General features: G+C 45.1%; 1 protein-coding gene across 2 annotated transcripts in view; it reads right to left on the bottom strand.

Annotated features, from left to right (window-relative positions):
- Positions 1–19822, bottom strand: part of NDRG3 (NDRG family member 3) — a 66303-nt gene that overhangs the window by 19655 nt on the left and 26826 nt on the right. For both annotated transcript variants that reach the window (XM_040981511.1, XM_040981512.1), the window contains exons 2-5: positions 18979–19077; positions 12921–12956; positions 2148–2253; positions 548–668 (exon numbers count right to left, since the gene is read on the bottom strand). In XM_040981511.1, the coding sequence (XP_040837445.1) occupies positions 548–668; positions 2148–2253; positions 12921–12956; positions 18979–19077 (362 nt within the window). The remainder of the gene's footprint in view (positions 1–547; positions 669–2147; positions 2254–12920; positions 12957–18978; positions 19078–19822) is intronic.

Below are 19822 nucleotides of genomic sequence, written 5' to 3'. Positions count from 1 at the left end.
CACTCCAACTCTCAGGGTCTCACAACAAGCATGCAGGCCAGGGAGTAGGCAGTGAGCCCATGCAGGCTTAGGACGAAGATGAGGGCTCCGTCAGGGCAGATTCAATTCCTAAGCCAGGATCGAGAGCTAAAGAGCTGCTTGCAGGGAAGTTCAGAGGGATCTGAGTTGAGGGGTTGGGTAGCTGGAGTTTCAGGTTAGAAATGTCAGATTTAAAACTGATGAGGAAGAAAGAAGACAGACCACAGCGAGTGTTCCTGACATGTATGTTCTGTGACAATAGGGAAGCAGGTCCCTACTGACAAGCAAACTACTCTTGGATGGAGAAAATACTCAGTTTCCCTCAGTGGGCTGTCCAGCAGGCCTCTCAGAACAAGGAAAGAACAACATTGATGGCTGCTTGTTAAGTCTAACCCAGGGGCTGGGATGAACTGAGTGGGAGGAAAGTACAGGCTGTGTCCTCCCTAGAGTCACAGCTCTCTGTGTGTCCCCCTGGAGTTCACTGCTCTCTGAAAGTTTGTCTCCCAGCAAATCCTGCTTGTGGCCTTACCCTGTTGGGAAGGAGGGTGCCCCTTCTTGTTGGCCAGGCGCATCAACATGACAGACAGCAAAATGCTGCGTGATCTCTTGCATATCCTCAAAGTTGAAGAATGCATTGAAACAGGACTTATCTACAAGAGTAAAAGAACCCGTAAGTCACAGGCACTCCATGTCTTCCCCCATTCTCTCTGTCCTAAAGCCCGTCACTGTCATCTTTCACTTCAACTAAAGTGAGGTCTGAGAACATTCCCTCTGATTCAAGTTGTCCTGAAGGCTGAAAGAAACATCTCAGTTACTTGAAAATAACCAGTCTCAAATACACACAACATCCAAAGTAGAAATATTCAGCCAATGTGTATTAGCCTCTTGGTATTGCACAGAATCTGCTTACACTCCTAATGCCCTTCTTTCTCGTGCCTCTTACTCTCCTGTCTGACACAGACACTGACTGCACTCCAGGAGCCTGGCTGACGAGGAGGAGTCTCTTGAGCTGCTTACATGGACCAAAGGAGAATCTGGCGTCTCCTGGCAAAACGGCTACAGTCTTGGGAAGGGTTGCAGCTTTGGTTTTAACCCTCTTATCTAAATTTTTAACGTGCTCTCCATATTAAAGTGGCCATACAAGTTCCAGCACTATTGACTCTAACACAGGCCATCTCTAAAAGCCACCGTAAATAAAAACACGTGTCTGTGCACTTCACATGCTAGTGGTTCGAGCCAGAATTCTATAGTCAAAATGCTGGGATCAGAAGTATCTCAAATCTTGTAATTTCTGGATTTCAGAATATATGCAAATTTACAATGAGATATCTTAAAGATGTAGTAAAGTCTAAATCATGATATTCATCATGTTTTACAAACAAAGGGGCTGAGTGAACCAGTGGTAAACTAGTGGATGCAAAATTCTGTGACTGATGTTCCAGTTCCCAACCTAAGTTCTGGTCCAGCCCTGGCTGTTGTGGGCATTTGGAGATGGATAATGTCTCAGTTGTTCTCTTTCTCCCTCTCAAGTTAAAGGCAACCAAAATGATGGTGTGGAACTTTTCCACTTTTGGAATCAACCCCCAGTGTTGGATTTTGGAGCATTCTGGATTTAGTTATGAGGAATGCTCAACCTGTACCTCCAAGAGAAGCACACTTAAGTCAACTGATGAAGACTATAGTAAAGAGGCTTATAGCAAAGAACAGATAATTCTCTAGCACATGGCAGAGTGTTCTCTCTGTCTCTATCTCTAAATCCCTGAAAAGCTCACAGATATTTAAGTTCAAACTCTGGATTTTCATTATAACCTGAAACACAAAAACATCAGAACACACACTTGGAAAAAAATTCAGTTGTGTTTTCCTAATCATTTCACTGCAAAATTTTCAGTGCTTGAGATATATGATACAAAGGTAAAATATAATTTTAGTATCCCCCAAAACACAGTTATGCACACTCCTGATGAACTATAAACATGTCATTCATGAATATAACAATTCAGAGGGAAGGTTAAGACAGAAAGGGAAAAACACTATTCTGATAGAATACTACTTATCATTTTTGTTTTTGAAAATGCACACAAAGATCATGAAGAAAAATAAAAATGTAAAATCCATCAAATACATACGGTTGAGGCCAATGTCATGATATGTCAGTATAACTGGTCTGTTTCCCTTTGGTAAGCCTCTTATAGTCACATGGACCACACCATGAGTTGTTTCTATGTCATGCTCCTGTAACAAGAAAACACAAGATCTCAGCAAAGGACAAAGTTCCCAAGTACTGGGCAAGGTCGTTAATCAACTATTAGCATACAGGAGAGATGCTACATTATACATATTATTTCTACTCTCAAAGTTTCCTAAAAATAAAGAAGAAGAAAATCCCATATTGTTATCATGACTCAGCTGCTTAAACTATTGCTTGGGATACCTGCACCTCATTCTGGGGTGGCGGTGACAGTCTTGCTTACTTGGCTTCCAGTCCAGCATCTTGCTGATTCTCCCGGTAAGGTGGCAGATTATGGGCCGGCCAAGTGATTGGCATCCCTGTCATCCATGTGAGAGATCTACCTGGCTTTGATCTAGCCCAGCCCTGGCCAGGCATCTCTCATATCCTGGCACTCTGCCTTTCAAATAAATACATTTAAAATAAACAAACAAGAAGATGGCGCTGGATCCAGTCCAAGCTGCTCTACTTCCAATCTAGTTCCTGGCTAACATACCTGGGAAAGCAGCAGAAAATGACCCAAGTATTTGAGCCTCTGCCACCCACATGGAAGACCCAGATGAAGTTCCTGGCTCCTTGCTTTGGCCTGGCCCAAGTGGCCATTTTTTGGAGAGCAAACAGCACATGGAAGCATATCTATTCTCTCTCTGTCTCTATTTCTTTCTATGTCTCTCCTGTCTGCAACTCTGCCTTTCAAATGAACAAAATTTTTTTTAAAAAAAGATCCAGAAATCAGAGAGCCATTAAAAATATACTTGCAAGAAAACGAACAAATAAACAAAAAATAGAACCAAAGAATATACTTGCAACTGGCTATGGAAAGATCAGAAAAATGGGTAAGGAGCTAGGTAACATTTGGAGAGGAAACTTAAGGAAAGAAGATTCCAAGAAGTTAATTCGTAAAAATAAGCTTTGAGGCAGTCATTTGACACAGCAACTAACACACAGCTTGGGGCCCCTGGCTCCAAGGCTAGCTCCACTTCTGATTCCAGCAAGTGAAGTCTCTGCTACCTGTTTCAGAATTCTGGATTGAGCTCCAGCTCCTGCTTTGACCTGGCCCTGTCTTTCCCATCTGGAGGGTGACCCAGTCAATCATTCTCTGCCTGTGTTTGTGCCTCTGCCTTTCAGATAAAATAAAATAAAAAAATTCTTTAGCAAAGAAAACTGTGACTCAGGTCTGTATTACTGCTACCTCCTACATGCAAGAATATTCAACGCCTTCAAAGAGGGAACAAAGATGAGGCATTTAGCCCAGTGGTGAAGGCATCCATATCCTGTATTGCGGTACCTGGGTTCAGCTCAGTATATCAATTTGTTCCTGCTGTAGACCCCAGCAGGAAGCAGTGATAGTTCCCACCACACACCTAGGACACCTAGACTGTGGAGATGACCAATCATCAAAGCCACTGCAGGGAGGTACCTCCACCTCCTCTGCTTTAGTCCAATCATCTCTTTCTTCAATTATCTCTCACCCCTACCCATCTTCAATCACAGCTCAGTCCTCACAATTTAGGTAGCAGGGACAAATAATGGTTCTATTGACTAATCCTTCACCTATAGGCACAGGCATCCCACACCGGCACTGCTACACTTCTCATCTATTTCCTTTCTTGTGGCCTGGGAAAGCAGTGAAGGATGGTCCAAAACCTTGGTATTCAGCACTGCATGAGACCCAGAGGACTCTTGGTTCCCAGCTTCAGATTGGCTCAGCTCTGGCCATTGCAATCATTTGGGGAGTAAACTAGCGGATCCAAGATTTTTCCTTCTGCCTCTCCTTCTCTCTATAAATCTATGTTTACAATAAAAGTAACATAAATCTTAAAAAAAATTCAGGTAGCAAACCAGTGGGTGACAGGTCTCCCTCTCAAAAGATATTAAAAGATTAATGAGGGCCTGGCGGTGTGGCCTAGCGGCTAAAGTCCTCGCCTTGAACGCCCTGGGATCCCATATGGATGCCAGTTTTAATCCCGGCAGCCCTGCTTCCCATCCAGCTCCCTGCTTGTGGGAAAGCAGTCGAGGACGGCCCAGAGCCTTGGGAACCTGCAACTGCGTGGGAGACCTAGAAGCTCCGGGCTCCTGGTTTTGGATCGGCATAGCACCGGCCGTTGAGTTCACTTGGGGAGCGAATCATCGGATGGAAGATATTCCTCTCTGTCTCTCCTCCTCTCTGTATATCTGACTTTGTAATAAAAATGAATAAATCTTTTAAAAAAAAGATTAATGAAGGGCAAAATCAGGTTTTATGAGATGGTTATTAAATAAATCATAGGGCTAAGATAAGACAAGTATAAAGAAAAGAAATAAATCCCTGTGACTACATGAGTATTTCTATCCCCTCCGGGTATTCAATGTGGATGGCAGGGGTTCGAACACTTGGGTCCTGATCTGCTGCCTTCCCATGTGTATCAGCAGGGAGACAGACTGGAAATGCAGTGCAGAGGGCTCAAACTGGCCTGCTGATGTGGAGTGTTTGCATCGTAGGCTGTGCCTCAACTCACTGTGCTGTAAAGTCAGACCCTATGCCAATTTTTTCTTTTAATGATTTATTTTTATTGAAAAGTCAGATTTACAGAGAGAAGGAAAGACAAAAAAATCTTTCATCTGCTGGTTTATTCCCTTTGGGGGTGGTTTACTCCCAGAGCCAGGAACCGCTTCTGGGTCTTCCATGCCAGTGCAAGGTCCTAAAGCTTTGAGCCATGATTAACTGCTTTCCTAGGCCACAAGCAGGGAGCTGGATGGGAAGTGGAGCAGCCAGGACACAAACCAGTGCCCATATGGGATTCCGGCACCATCACACTGGGCACCCCTATGCCAATTTCTACAAAGCAACACGATAGACTGTGTATTAACAAAGATATATCTCAAGTGTAAGAATTTGGAGGAGAGAGAACATACACTGAATTCTGAAATCCATGGAAGTTTCAGGACTTGCCCCTTTTGTTTCTTGAGAAAGAAAGAGAGGGAGAGAAGGAAAACAGGTCTGCTTTTCGGGTGATCCTACTGGAGATCCATGGCTCAAGAGAGCATCCGGCACCTCGCCACCTTGACAACCTGGCTATCAGTCTTTCTTCTGTCATAGTCACACCCTCAGTAGAGTCCTGCTTAACAGTCCAGCTTGGCTTCAGCTAACCTACCAAAAACTGTAAGAAAGTTTTGGACTGTCCTGGGCCAGGTAACCGATAGTGACTTGTATGTGTGTGTGTAGTAGGCAGATCCTGAGATGGATGATGAAAAAGGAGACAGAATGGATGGAGGGAAAGAGAACACTCTAAAGATGATGAGGCAACAGAAGCCATAGTCACTACTCTGTCATCATTTTATAATCTGGAGGAATTGGCTCATTACCAAACCTCATTTTTTTTTTTTAAGAAGACCTCAGTCCCCACCTCATCATTTGGGCCCTCTAGTCAACTGAACAAATAGGGAACGGATGAGCCAAGGCGCCTAGCCCTGCTTATCATCCTATTTGGAGGAACTCTTAGTGGTCAATGTCTCAAAGTGCCCCTTCATCCTCACAGTGAGTAAAAGTAAATGTTCTTAGCACAATAAACAAGGCAGATAAAGGAGGCACTCACAGTCAGGGGCATTTGTGTGCAAGTCCTTCACAATCTTGGCGCACAAAGGAACTTGACGCCAAGCAGAGACAAGACTGTGGAAACAACCCAGTGGTCAGGCTGCTGTGGTGGGCAGGCGTTGCCACACCTCTGCTCTGGTCCTCCAGGCTTACAGGCTCTCTCCAATGACCTCACCCCATGCCCCCCACCTCCACCCCTGCGCTCTGGAGTATGATCACACAATGAGAGCCAGTGCTCAATGGGCAGAGCCCTGAGGGAGCAGCTCATGGCCCTGGTAACAGACATCTATTTCCCCAGGAGACCTGGAAGAAACTCCTACTCCCCAGCTTCAGACTAGCTCACTCTGGTCATGGCAGCTATTTGGGGAGTGAACAGTGGATAGAAGATCTCTCTGTCGCTGTCTCTCTGTAATTCTGACTTTCAAGTGTAAAAGTAAATGAATAAAAACATCTTTAAAAAAGAATTTAGGTTTTCTAGGATGTTATCCTTATTTGATAACTCACTTTTACCTTTGCTTGAGTCCTTATCCATGAGCTAAACGTGCTGTCAACAGAAGATGCAAGGTGACTCATCAACTCTCTAAAACTCAGTCATGCTATGATCACTTCAAACTTGTTAATACTGTTCCCTCTCCTTGGCTAATCTAAAATAATTCAAGTTAACTTTTTGTGACAATTTATACTCAGGAAATGTCAATATTTTATTTACATGAAGTTTTATTCTGTTTCCAATAAATAGGCTATTGTAAGATTCTTGGTAAAGATTATCAAAATAAGGCACGACACCATGACCTAGCTGCTGAGGTCCTCGCCTTCAATGTGCCAGGATCTCATTGGGCGCTGGTTCTGGTCCCAGCAGCTCCACTTCCCATCCAGCTCCCTGCCTATGGCCTGGGAGAGCAGTTGAGAACGGCCCAAAGCCTTAGGACCCTGCACCCACATGGGAGACCCGGGGGAGTTCTTGGCTTTGGCTTCAGATCGGCGCAGTACCGGCCATTGTGGTCACTTAGGGAGTGAATCACTGGAAGAAGGATATTTCTCTCTGTCTCTCTTCCTCTCTGTATATCTGACTTTGCAATTAAAATAAATCTTTAAAAAAAAGATTAGCAAAATAAAATAATTATAAAAAAGATTCCTGGCTATAACTTCTATTATTTTTATTTACTTGAAAAGCAGAGAGATAGAGAGATTATTCTTCTATTAGTTCACTCCTCAATGATCCCAAAAGCTATGGCTGGGCCAGACCAAAGCCAGGAGCCAGGAATTCCATTGGAAGCTCACATCAGTGGCTGGAACCCAAACACTTGAAACATCATCTGCTAGGACATGCATTAGAAGGAAGCTGCAGTGGGAATAGACTTGAACCCTGGCACTCTGATATGGGATGTGACCATCAGAATTGGTATCTTATCTACTATACCAAATGTCTGTTTCTAGGTTTTGTTGTTATATAGTAAGTTTTGATATAATATCCCTAAATATTTTACCCCTAGGTATAAGGGTAAAGGTTTTTGCATTTCATTTAATAGCTTAGCAAAACAATCTTTTCTCAGGCCCAGCACAGTAACCTAGTGGCTAAAGTTCTCACATTTAACATGTCGGGATCCCATTTGGGCACTGGTTCGTATTCCCATCCAGCTCCCTGCTTGTAGCCTGGGAAAGTACTCAAGGATGGCCCAAAGCCATGGGATCCTGCACCTGCGTGGGAGACCTGGAAGAGGCTCCTGACTCCTGGGTTCGGACTAGCTCAGCTCTGGCCATTGTGGCCATTTGGTGAGTGAATCATGGGATGGAAGATCTTCCTCTCTGTCTCTCCTCCTCTCCATATGTATCAACTTTCCAGTAAAAATAAATAAATCTTAAAAAAAAAAAGAATCTTTATCAGTCAGCCTTTTGCTTATCTGTTTCAGATGAGAGTAGGGAGGGGAAGATAAAGGTGAGGCAGATAGAGAGAGATATCCCATCTACAGCTGCACTCTCCAAATGCCCACAACAGCCAGGGCTACACCAAGCTGCAACTAGGAACCAGGAACTCCATCTCAGTCTCCCATATGGGTAACTGAGCCCTAATTACCTGAGCTATCACCTGTTGCTTCCCAGGCACATCCGGGGGAAGCTAGATTGTCAAGTGAGGCAGGATATGACCGCAGGAACTCTCTCATGGATGTGGACATTGCAAGATGAGGATTATTGTATCACACTGTCTACCCCAACTTGCATTCTGTATTATCTTTTCTCTGACTTCAGTCTCAACTCCTTCAACCTTGAACTCTGACACCTTCAATCAGGTTCAATTCAGGCTTCAGGCTTCAGGTATCGACTGTCACCATTCAACAGTCTTTTTACAAATCACACTCTACATTTGGGAAGTTTCTTTTCCAAATTGTCCACCTGACATGTATCATTTCCTCCTTGAATGCCTCATGCAGTATTTTCTTCACATAGCCTCAGTCAATGATGAAGGGAAAGGGTGCCTAACACATACACAGCAGTACTGACAGTTTTAGAACATGCTCTAGGGAAGTCTGGGGAGGAAGCGGTGCAGCTCTCTGGTCCACTCAAACACTGGACAGACACACACACACACACCACTTTTTTACAAAGCAAATGAGAATCCTCTCTGAATATTTCTCCAGAGTGTCAAGTAAAGATTTTTCATGGTAAGGCTAAACTTGGAGGAAATGAGTTAGGGTAGCTACTGACAGTCATGCATGGCATGTGACGGGACTCACCAGAGGAAGCAAACCTGTAGTGATGCGAGGAAAGGAACTGATATTATGGGTGATACAAAAAAGGACTTTAGCTTTGCTAAAAGGTTCTCTTTTGCTTTTCCCCAAATGAAGTCAGTCACTCAAACCATCAGAACTTAATAGAATCACCCTACCACACACAAAAGCTACAACAGAATCAAACCAGAAGTAGGGAGCAAGAGGTGTCAAAGGGAGGAAAGAGGAACAAAAATCACCATGAGGTATGGAGAGAACACAGGAGTGGTTGGGCGATAGTGGCAGTAACTTTCCATTATTCGGGCAGGGATGAATCAGAAGAGAACCTGTGGGATTCAAGGCTGGAGGGCACACAGCCCAGAAGCATCTACAAGGCATGAAAGCATCTACAACACTCTGAATTCCAACTCTATCAGACTGCAGCAGGCAGCTGAAGCCAGCGCTCCCCAATCACTTCTTCCCTTTAAACCAACTTCCAGAAATCTTATTTCACATCACACCAAGAGATCTACAAGGATATAGACCTGTTTAAGCCCCTCAGAAGTGACTGGTGCTCACTGTGACACAGAGAGTTGAGCCACCTTTTGCGATGTAACTTCCTGCGTCGGAGTAACTCCATTTGGAGGTTCTGGCTGCTCTGCTTCTGATCCAACTTCCTCACTAGTGCACCTGGTTGCAGTCATTTGGAGTGAACTAGCAGATGGAAGACTGTCTTTCTGTCTATGTTACTCTTGGAAATACATAGCAAGTTCTTTTAAAGCTCCTTTGCAGAGGTAAGCACACACATACGTTTGGATTGCAGTTTCAACACCAATTCTCATGGGTTGGGCTTTTTCCATTTGTCCTCTAAAAAGAGACTGCAATGAAGTAGCCAGCATGAAAGTACTCAGCTGATGGCCATGCCATTTTATTTATTTGAAAGGCAGAAAAACAGAGACAGAGAGAGATCTTCCATCTGCTGATTCATTTCTCAGTGTTCATAATAATCTGGGCTGGGCCAGGCTAAATCCAGGAGCCAGTAACTCCATTCAGATCTCCCACACGGGTACCAGGGACACAGTTGCTTCAGTGCTCACCTGCAGCCACCCAAGATACACATCAGCAGGAAGCTGGGGTAAGGAGTGCAGCCAAGACTTCAGCTCAGATATCGTGGCACAGGATGCAGGTATCTCAATTGAACCTGGAACCCTGTGCCAAATCTCACACTTTAGCTCTAAACCTGTAAGCAATCTCACAAGAAGAAGAAGAAGAAGAAAACCCAGTGGTACTGAAGAAGATGGATGTTAAGAAGACTGCTGAGTCACTGCCTCACACAGCAACAGGCTCGCTCCTCTAAATTCCAACTGTGTCAGCTGGAACCATTCCCCTTCTCTCATGACTCCTTATATCCACCACCTGCCTCAGAAGAGTACCGACAATGATGCAACTAAGGATAAAGAACCAAGATTATATCTTCATTACTGAAAAAAAAAAAAAAAACCATATGCAGCTGATCAGTTAGGAAAACAGACTTTAGATTCAAGCTGTGAGTTTAGGTGAGGATACTGAGATGACTTTCTAGGTACAGCAGCAAAGATTCCTTAAAGATTTTTCTCCATCAAGGCACAGACCTGAAAGAAGCCTGGTTAGATGTCTTCAGTTCACTCCCACCCATGTCTATGCTGGAGGGCAACACAGATGGCAAGAGTGCAAGCCTGTCCAGCTGGTGATGGGTGGACCATAGATGTGTTCTGCTTGGATTCCTAAGAATGCCCAATGGTTTCTGGGAAGTCTGCAGGCAAACCAGGCCCTTCTAGTCTTCTCACATCATCCTACCTCCTGGGTCTACTATTAGCCTGCTGTTCTGAGGCAGCTGCCCCAACAGCACATAAACCCTTGAAAAGAGAGTAAAAGGAAGCAGAGCCCTCAACAGTGTTAGGAAGAGGGGTATTTGGGGAGCAGATGAGCTGATAGAGGACTTCTCTGCTTCTCCCTCTCTTTGCAACTGTTTTCCAAATAAATTAATCAATATTAAAAAGGCCAACTAGGGCCTGGTGCTATGGCTCAATGGCTAAGATCCTTGCCTCACATGCACTGGCATTCACATGAACACTTGTTTGTGTCCTGGCTGTTCCATTTCCCTGCTTGTGGTGTAGGAAAGCAGTTAAGGATGGCCCAAAGCCTTGGGACCCTGCACCCACGTGGGAGACCCAGAAGATGCTCCTGGTTCCTGGCTTCCGGCTTTGGATTGACAGCTCTGGCTGCTGTGGCCATTTGGGGAATGAACCAGCAAATGGAAGATATTTGTCTCTCCTTCTCTCTGTAAATTCACCTTCGCAGATTCATCCAACTAAACACAAACTTGACTGTTAGTGTTTATTAAAAAATAATATTCCTTTTTGTTTTCTAAGAGTCATCACCAGGGCAGGTATTTAATGGTTAAGACACTAGTTAAAATGTCTGCATCCCACATCAGATTCCACACCCAGCTCCTGGATTCCACACCCAGCTCCACCACTGACTCCAGCTGCCTGCTAATGTGGATCCTGACAGGCAGTAACAGTGGTGACATCTCAAGTAACTGGGTTCTTGCCACCCATGTGAGACTCAAGACTGAACTGAATTCCTAGTCCCTAGGTTTGGTTTACCTGGTCCCAAATATTACACGTATCTGCAAAGTAAATTAGAGGATGCAAGTGCATGCTCTCTCTCTCTCTCTCTAAAAATACATCTGTTTTGGGCCTGATATGATGGCTCAATTGGCTAATCCTCCAATCGTAAGTGCCAGGATCTCATATAGGTGCCAGTTCGTGTCATGGCTGCTCCACTTCCCATCCAGCTACCTGCTTGTGGCTTGGGAAAGCACTTGAGGTGCAAGGACCCCTTGCACCTGCATGGGAGACCCAGAAGAGCTTCCTGGCTCTTAATCAGCTTAGTTCTGGCCATCACAGCCATTTACGCAGTGAACCAGTGGATGAAAGATCTTTTTCTCTGTAAATCTGCCTTTCCAATAAAAAAAAGATATATATGATTTTCTGTTCCTTAAATAATTTTGAAAACAGTCATCACCTAAAGCAATGACTCAGTAATGGCTTTAGGCCAATTACACTGTGCATTTAAATCATCAACTAACTATATCATGAGATAATTGGAAACAGCAGTATATAGCAACACGGTGAGTGAGCCTGCTCCTCCCAATGTCAACCTCTCATCTATTCTGCCGAGGGATGTTAGCTTTAAAGACAACTCAATTCCTTACGTTTCCATTGCGAACATGTCCAGATGTAAAAGAGTACACAACAGTTTTTCAATCCTAACTATTCAATGGCAAGTTATAAAACTTAATCTCAGATTTCCTCATCTGCCAAAATAGGGTGACAAAAGCCATCACAGGATACTGCTCTAAAAACTGGAGATAATGTGTTTAGCAGGTATTCTATAGTGGATGACCAATAAATTATTATGATACAGCTGCTTTGCCAATGAGAGATATTAGTTCTTTCTTCATGCTAACACTAGAGTCATTGTACTTAATAGAAATTGCATTCTTGAAAACATACTGGAAACATCAGAGCCTATGAAACGATGCTATAAAATGAAATGCGATTAAAAAAAAAAAAGAAGAAGAAAACATACTGGAACAAGAAAACTGGTGTCCCAGCACTCTTTCTTCCCTGCTGGTTAGGCCCCTGGCAATCTACCTCCTGTCGCTGCTGCTGATTTCTGCCACGCTGGCCATCCCCCAATTGGGAGGTCTGGGCTTCCAGGGCTTCTGCGGCTCTCATCTGCCTCTGCTCTTTCCTTCCTGCCATTTCTTTTGGCACCAGTCAACACATAAAGCAGGCGGTAGAACACTGCTGGCTCACACTGTTGATTTTCACATTGGCAATGGAGCTCGTACAAAAAGTAAGATGGGAAAAGCAGTGCCATTAGGGAAAATACTAATGAATCAAATTTTTTTTAAGTTGGATTTTGCATTTCTAAATATAAAACCAGGAGAAATCCTCATTTCAATGAGAGATCTTCATTACTGATTAAAATTTGGTCGAGAAGTCTCTCTTCCAAATTGCTTCTCCCTACTTTCTCTGCCGTGAGGTCACGACCACTGCTTGTCAGCTGTGTGTCACAAATGAGGTTCTCAGCATCATCTGAGAAAAGATCTCCACTGTAAGGAATTCCACCCACAAGCAAACTTCCAATGTAAAACCTGTTTCTGGCAGGCAGTTTCTGAACGTGATAGCTAATCATTCCACATAAGCTTGATCCCATGATCAAAGGACAATGGGCAGTCATGATCAGGTGTGCCAAGAGCTACCGCTACAAGACCACGCCCACAGGCAGGCAGGCAACCCACACCTGTACAGAGCCCTCCTGGTGCTTGTGCAGGCCTTACCTGACAGTCAAAGTCCTGGAAGTTTCGTGTACCATTCTGTCAACAGAAGGCAAAAAACACAGTCAGTTTCCCTGTGTGGCTTGCCCCGCATATGTACAGCAAATTCAGTTCACATTGAAGGCAGTGCGTATGCAGCCTCATGGTTGTTATAAAACTAACATGGTTCTCACCACGAGGCTCCTAGGGCCAGCTGGGGTAACTACAGCATGTCAGGTGAGTTCGTTCTTTGGCAGCTTACTGTACAGACATGGGGAGGAACCCAGTTTCCTTACAAACACAAAGTGTAACTTCTTGTCTCCCTACCTCAGGGACAACTCATGAGACGAGGATAAAACACAGTCCAGGGTCTGAGAGCATGTCCTGGACATGGGTAGGAAAGGACCTGGGAGAAAGAAGGAATTAGAGGCCAACTCTGACTGGACTGAACCTAGATCCAAGAATCAAAGAAAGGACAAAGAAGAAAACAAAGCCATGGATGGCTCATAAAGGGAAGACTTTTGGGGCTGCTATTGTGGCACAGCAAGTTATGCCGCCACCCACAATGCAAGCACCCCCTCTAAGAGCACCAGCTTGTGTCCTGGCTGTTCCGCTTTGGGTGCAGCTCTCTGCTCATGTGCACCTGGGAAGGCAGCAGAGGATGGCACACGTGCTTGAGCCCCTGAAACCCACACGAAGACCAGGTGGTGTTCCAGGCTCAAGTCTTTTATTTAGACTAGACCCTGGTGCGTGTGGCCATTTGGAGAATAAACCAGCGGATAAAAGATCTCTATCTCTTCCCTCTCTTTCTGTAAGTCTGTGTTTCAAATCACTAAATAAAATCTTAAAAAAAACACGACTTTTGGAGCCAGCGACGTGGCGCATTGCATTAAGCCTTCACCTGTGATTCCAACATCACACAAGTCCTGCGTCAAGTCACATCTGCTCAAGTACTTAGGTCCCTTCCACCCTAATGACAGACCTGGATGAGGCTCCTAGCTCTGAGTTTCAGCCTCCTCAGACTGTCATGGCAGTCATTTTGGAAGTGAACCAGCAGACAGATGACATCTCTTCTTTCACCCCCCCAACCCCTCCCTCTCCATAACTCTGCCTTTCAAATAAATGAGTCTTAAAAAAAAAAACAACAACTTCAAATTTAATGATAAAATTTGAAAGAAAGGAAGGCAGGGCTCCCAACACTGACATATCTACCGTACCCTACGAAATAGGAAAAAAAAAAAAAAAAAAAAAAAAAAGGACAAGTGATTGCATAGCACAACATAGACAAAAGATCGAAGGAGAATTCATCAAACGTCTAAAATGGGTTATAGAAAAGAAACATCTGACCAAGAGGAAAATCAGTGGCAATGACTCAGAGGCATTTGAGCAGCATTTGAGCAGCAATTCAGAGATGGGGATCAAGAGTATGGTACTAGAATATTCAAATATATATATAGTGACAGATGACATATATGGTAGAAAACAACAAAGACAACAAAACTCTCTCGACTTGATTTTTCATGAAGTGGAAGCCCCTCCACTAGAAAAGCTCTCCTTATGTAGAAACTATTCCGCCGTGACCTGTTGACTTTGCTCCTGCAATGGCTTCCGGCAGGTGTGCAGCTGCTGTCAGGTGCAGTCCCCACAGCGTCCTCTCCTGAGATGTTGCAGGCAACTTACCTGTGGAAGTCCTATGTAGTTTCATTCCCCTTCAAGAAGTTCCCCCCACCAAACCTGTCCTGGATTCATCTCCTTTGCTATCAGCAGGATAAACAAGTGAAAACCCTCTACCTTCAGGTGGGAGGGGAGTAGGACACATACACCCAAAGCAACAAACGACCCTTCCCATAGGAGGAACCAGTGGAATTAGCTGAGATGGTTTATAGCTGTACTGTCCACTGTGGCAGCCATTAGCCACATGTCTAATTTGATTTTAAATTGATTTATGAGCAGCATAAATTTTCTAAAGGTGGCTGGAATGTCATAACAGATACCAACATGGACAGATGGAGATACCACTGACAGCAGCATGGAAGAGACAGCAAGTCTGAAGTGCTATTCCTCACATGAAACTGAATTCACAACAACAAAGTCTGATACAGTCACAGCACGGATAACTCCGAGACTGAGCAGATGGGCCTGGGTAGATTTCTAAGGAATGTCGCTAAGGATTAAAGGATCACCCTGTCCTGTGGCAGCCTTCGTTCCCAGGAAAGGTCTGGGAGCTTTCAAGAAAGCCATTGTGGGGCTGGCATTTGGGATACAGGTGTGAGTCGCCACTGGGACACCCGCTATCTATATCAAAGAGTTTAATTTTAGTCTTCCAACCTACTTCTTACTGATGCCCACCCTAGCAGGTACCGGAGGATGGCTCATATACTTGTGCTCCTGCCACTCGTGTGGAAGACCTGGGTGAAGTTCCTGATTCCCAGCTTAGGCCTGGACCATGTTTGCTGCAGGCATTCGGAGTACTGAACCAGTGTCTGGAAGATCTCTGCCATTCAAATAAAACGTAAATTTTTAAAAACAATTTTTAAAGATTTATTTATTTTTAAATTCAAGATGCCATCTTGCTCTGCTTTTCCCAGGCCACTAGCAGGGAGCTGGCCAGAAGTGGAGCATCCAAAAAAAAGTAGAGCATCTACATGGAATGCTACCATTACTGGTAGTGGTTTTATTTATTTATTTTTTATCAAAGATTTATTTATTTTTATTGCAAAGTCAGATATACAGAGAGGAGAAATAGAGGGGAAGATACTCCGTCCGATGATACTCCCCAAGTGATCACAATGGCCAGTGCTACGCCGAGCCAAAGCCAGGAGCCAGGAACTTCCTCCAGGTCTCCCATCTGGGGGCAGAGTCTTAAAGTTTTGGGCTGTCCTCAACTGCCTTCCCAGGCCACAAGCAGGAGTTGGATGGGAAGCAGGGCTGCCAGGATTAGAACTGGCACATGTTTGGGATCCCGGTGTATTCAAGGCGAGAACTTTGGCTGCTAGGCCACCGTGCCAGACCCGACACAGCTTTTAAAACCACTACCAGTAAAACCACTACCAGCATTATTTACTACAAGTAAATCTCTTAAGAAAATAAAAAGCTTGTCACAACTCTTGCCCCAAAAATTACTTTTTAAAAGCAACGTCACTGTGTTTAATTTCCAGTTAGACCATGAGAAGTAGAAGGAAGGGCCTCCTATGACCTAGGGTAGGTGTTGTCAGAATGCAAATGATCAGCCAGTGAATTTCCAGTTCTTGAGACCACCTGACAGCCTCCAAACACAGCAGAAATCAGGCGCTTGGGAGATATAAAATGAATGAGCCAATATGAAACAGAAAAAAAAAAAGTTGCAACATTTCTGTTAAGACTTTGGGTATGGGCCCGGCACCGTGGCCTAGCAGCTAAAGTCCTCGCCTTGAACAACCCAGGATCCCATATGGGCGCCGGTTCTAATCCTGGAAGCTCCACTTCCCATCCAGCTCCCTGCTTGTGGCCTGGGAAAGCAGTCGAGGACGGCCCAAAGCCATGGGACCCTGTACCCATGTGGATCCTGGCTTCGGATCGACACAGCACCAGCTGTTGGGGTGACTTGGGGAGTGAATCATCGGACAGAAAATCTTCCTCTCTGTCTCTCCTCCTCTCTGTATATCTGACTTTCCAATAAATAAATAAATCTTAAAAAAAAAAAAACACTGTAGTAAGGTTTACCTCAGTTTCTACTGTAGCAAACTAAATCAAGTAAATACCTTGTTTCCATTCTCCTTGCTAGACACTGATGGCTCCGTGGACTTTCCTCAACAACTCAGAAGGCAACTGTGGCCTCCTATTTGCTTTCTCAAGCCTGGGTTTAGGCTTTCCCCAGGTTCTGCAGCACCTAAGCCCAGAACAAGGAGCAGAAAGGCAGCTCAGCTGCTTCTTCCTGGATCTGTTGGGTGAGAGGTGCGAAACCAGCAGCCCCAGAGGCAGCAGATGGTGGATGTATCCTCCTTTCAAATCAAACAAGCATGGCAAAATTACCCACATCTCGCACTTCAGAGCCGGAGACGAAATGACAGGCATACGAAAATAAAATGGGAAAACGACCAGCTGATGACGAGTGACAGGTTAGCACAAGCCTCACTCTATGGAAAATGCCCCCTTCCAGTCATCTCAGGACAAACGTCTCTGGAACAGCTTGTGTTTGAGTTGCTTTATCTCCTTGCAGCCTGGATGGGCTCAGCAGTGTCTTTGGTTAAGAGTACAGAGACAAGCAGAATGAACAGAAAGATGAGGTGCAATGAAACACATTTCCAGGCTTCTCCTAAAGAGAAAGTGATGCCAAGACTTCTACAGGGTTGGCTACATGGAAAGACTGAGGTTAGAGCAGGGAAAACCTGGGTTTCAATCCTGCTTTTGCCACTCAGTGATGGCAAGGCAGGCTTTCAGCCAGAGTTCACATCAGCTCAACAAGGAATGCTACCTGCTTCAAAGCGAGGCTCTAAGAATTAAAAAAAAAAAAAAGAGGGGCCAGCATTGCAGTGTGGATGGTAAAGCTGGTGCCTGCAATGCCATCATCCCACATGAGCAACAGCTTGTGTCTTGTGTCTTTCAGCTCTACTTGAAATACAGCTCCCTGCTAATGGCCTGAGAAAAGCAGTGGGTGACTGTCTGAATACCTGTGTTCCAGCCACCCATGTGGGGGACCCGGATGAAGCTGCTAGCTTTCTGCCAGGATAAGGAAGAATCATCCTCTCATGTGCACCCGATTCTAGCTTTATTCTCTCCCTCCACTTCATGGCACAGTATTTTTGGGATAGTCCTTCACAAACTTAAAAAGACAGTTTTGGGCCCGGCGCGGTGGCGCAAGTGGTTAAAGGTCCTCGCCTTGCACGCCCGGGATCCCATATGGGCGCCGGTTCTAATCCCGGCAGCCCCGCTTCCCTTCCAGCTCCCTGCCTGTGGCCTGGGAAAGCAGTCGAGGACAGCCCAAAGCTTTGGGAACCTGCACCCGCGTGGGAGACCCAGAGGAGGCTCCTGGCTTCGGATCGGCATAGTATCGGCCCGTTGCGCTCACTTGGGGAGTGAATCATCGGACGGAAGATCTTCCTCTCTGTCTCTCCTCTCTGTATATCCGCCTTTCCAATAAAAAAAAAAAAAAAAAAAAAAAAAAAAAAAAATCTTAAAAAGACAGTTTTATGGAAATTGGATGGGAAACATCAGGAGAAGCTATGTGGGGACTTGAAAAGCAAAGGAGAAAGAAGCCTGGTGAAAGATAAAGAAGGGCTGGGCGAAGTGAGAGAGGTGGACACAGAAAGGCAAACACAGCACAGGCCAGCAGCAGAAAAGGACAATAAACAACAGCTTCTTCTTACCCTGTCCCTCCCTCAAACTCACCCAGCCTCCTCCCGGCTGTCTCTCAACCTTCTTTCATGAACTCTGCTGACTCACGGACACCCTGCTCCGAATATTGCAGAAGGTGCAGTGACACAACAAGAGTGTGGAGAAGAAACCCGTCTGAACACAGAAAACGGACGACGTCTGCCGACTTTCCTCACTTTCCAGGAGCTCCTGTCACCTCACTCTTCACTTGCTCGGTCCTGTTGTCCCTCAGCAATGCCACCCAGCATCCAGTTGGCTCTTCAACACAAATACAGAAGTGGACACACTGCTGGTAGCCAGGTATCCCTGACGCACCTGTGAGGGCCACGGCAAGGTCTCGCCATGGATCGGATGAGCTTCAGGGAGAATCTTGTAGCTTGTGCACATCACCAAAAGCTTTCCTCAGAGACCTGAGAGTCAGAACTCTTGGATTCCTGGTCAACACCCATCTTGTAACAGCTACTTAACCTGGCCAATTTATGTTTCCTTCGATGTTCCTATCTAAACAGAGGAAACTCTCAAAACCAATTTGGTTGAATATGATTTCATGAAAGATAAAGTAGGAAAGACAGAAAAAAAAAAAAACAGGAGTTAAGAAATAAATTTCTCAAAGAATTCCCTCCATCAGGAGTCTGGTTACTAGGGCTGGTTACTGACTGAGTTGATACAGACATAACTGGTAGCAGATGAAATGACTTGTTTATTTTAGGGTCAGCAGAGGGGTTTTTACCTTGTCATTGAGAAGCGGCTTGATCTCTGTGAGCTGAACATCCTGCAGTTCATCCATGAAGCCAGCGAGTGGAGGAGTCTTGGGGGTCCACAGGCAGCGCTACAACAGAGGGAAAAGGCTTAAGCCAGGAGTGGGAAACAGGCTAGGATTAACACACCCGTGCTTGCACCTGCACACAGCCAGCTCAGTGTGGCAGACACAGGGAAAGCAGCCTCGGCGACCCTGGCCTCCTGGCAAACACAGCCCAGCACAACGCGTCACCCTCTCCTCCTTCGGCAGCACACACACAAAGTACAGCTGAGACCAGTGTTTGCTTTTCACCAATAAAATATGACAAAATTGATGGAATGTATACAAGTATATTGTACAGTACAGTAGTATTTGTCTTGCAGAGAGACAGTCCCTTGCCTACTGATTTTGAAAAGGCAAGCTAACTGTGTTGTTAAAGGGAAAGGAAAGGACCTGGTGTGGTAGCCTGGTGAGTAAAGACCTCAGCTTGCACACACCTGGATCCCATATGGGCGCTGGATTGTGTCCCAGCTGCTCCATTTCCCATCCACTTCCCTGCTTGTGGCCTGGGAAAGCAGCAGAGGATAGCTCAAAGCCTTGGGACCCTGCACCCGCAAGGGAGACATAGAAGAAGTTCCTGGCTTTGGAATGGCTCAGCTTCAGTCACTGCAGGCACTTGGGGAGTGAACCAGCAGACAGAAGATCTGTTTCTCCTTTCTGTAAATCTGCCTTTCCCAGAAAAATAAACAAACCTTAAAAAAAAAAAAAAAAAAAAAGAGGGGCCAGAGCCATATTGTAACAATCCTCTGCCTGCAGCACCAGCACACCATACAAG

Source organism: Ochotona curzoniae, unplaced genomic scaffold (assembly GCF_017591425.1).
Source record: "Ochotona curzoniae isolate NIBS_2020 unplaced genomic scaffold, NIBS_Ocur_1.0 contig_3520, whole genome shotgun sequence".
In the NCBI taxonomy this organism is placed as follows: Eukaryota; Metazoa; Chordata; class Mammalia; order Lagomorpha; family Ochotonidae; genus Ochotona; species Ochotona curzoniae.
Note: the sequence above shows the minus strand (reverse complement) of the source record. Positions and strands in the feature narration are given on the sequence as shown.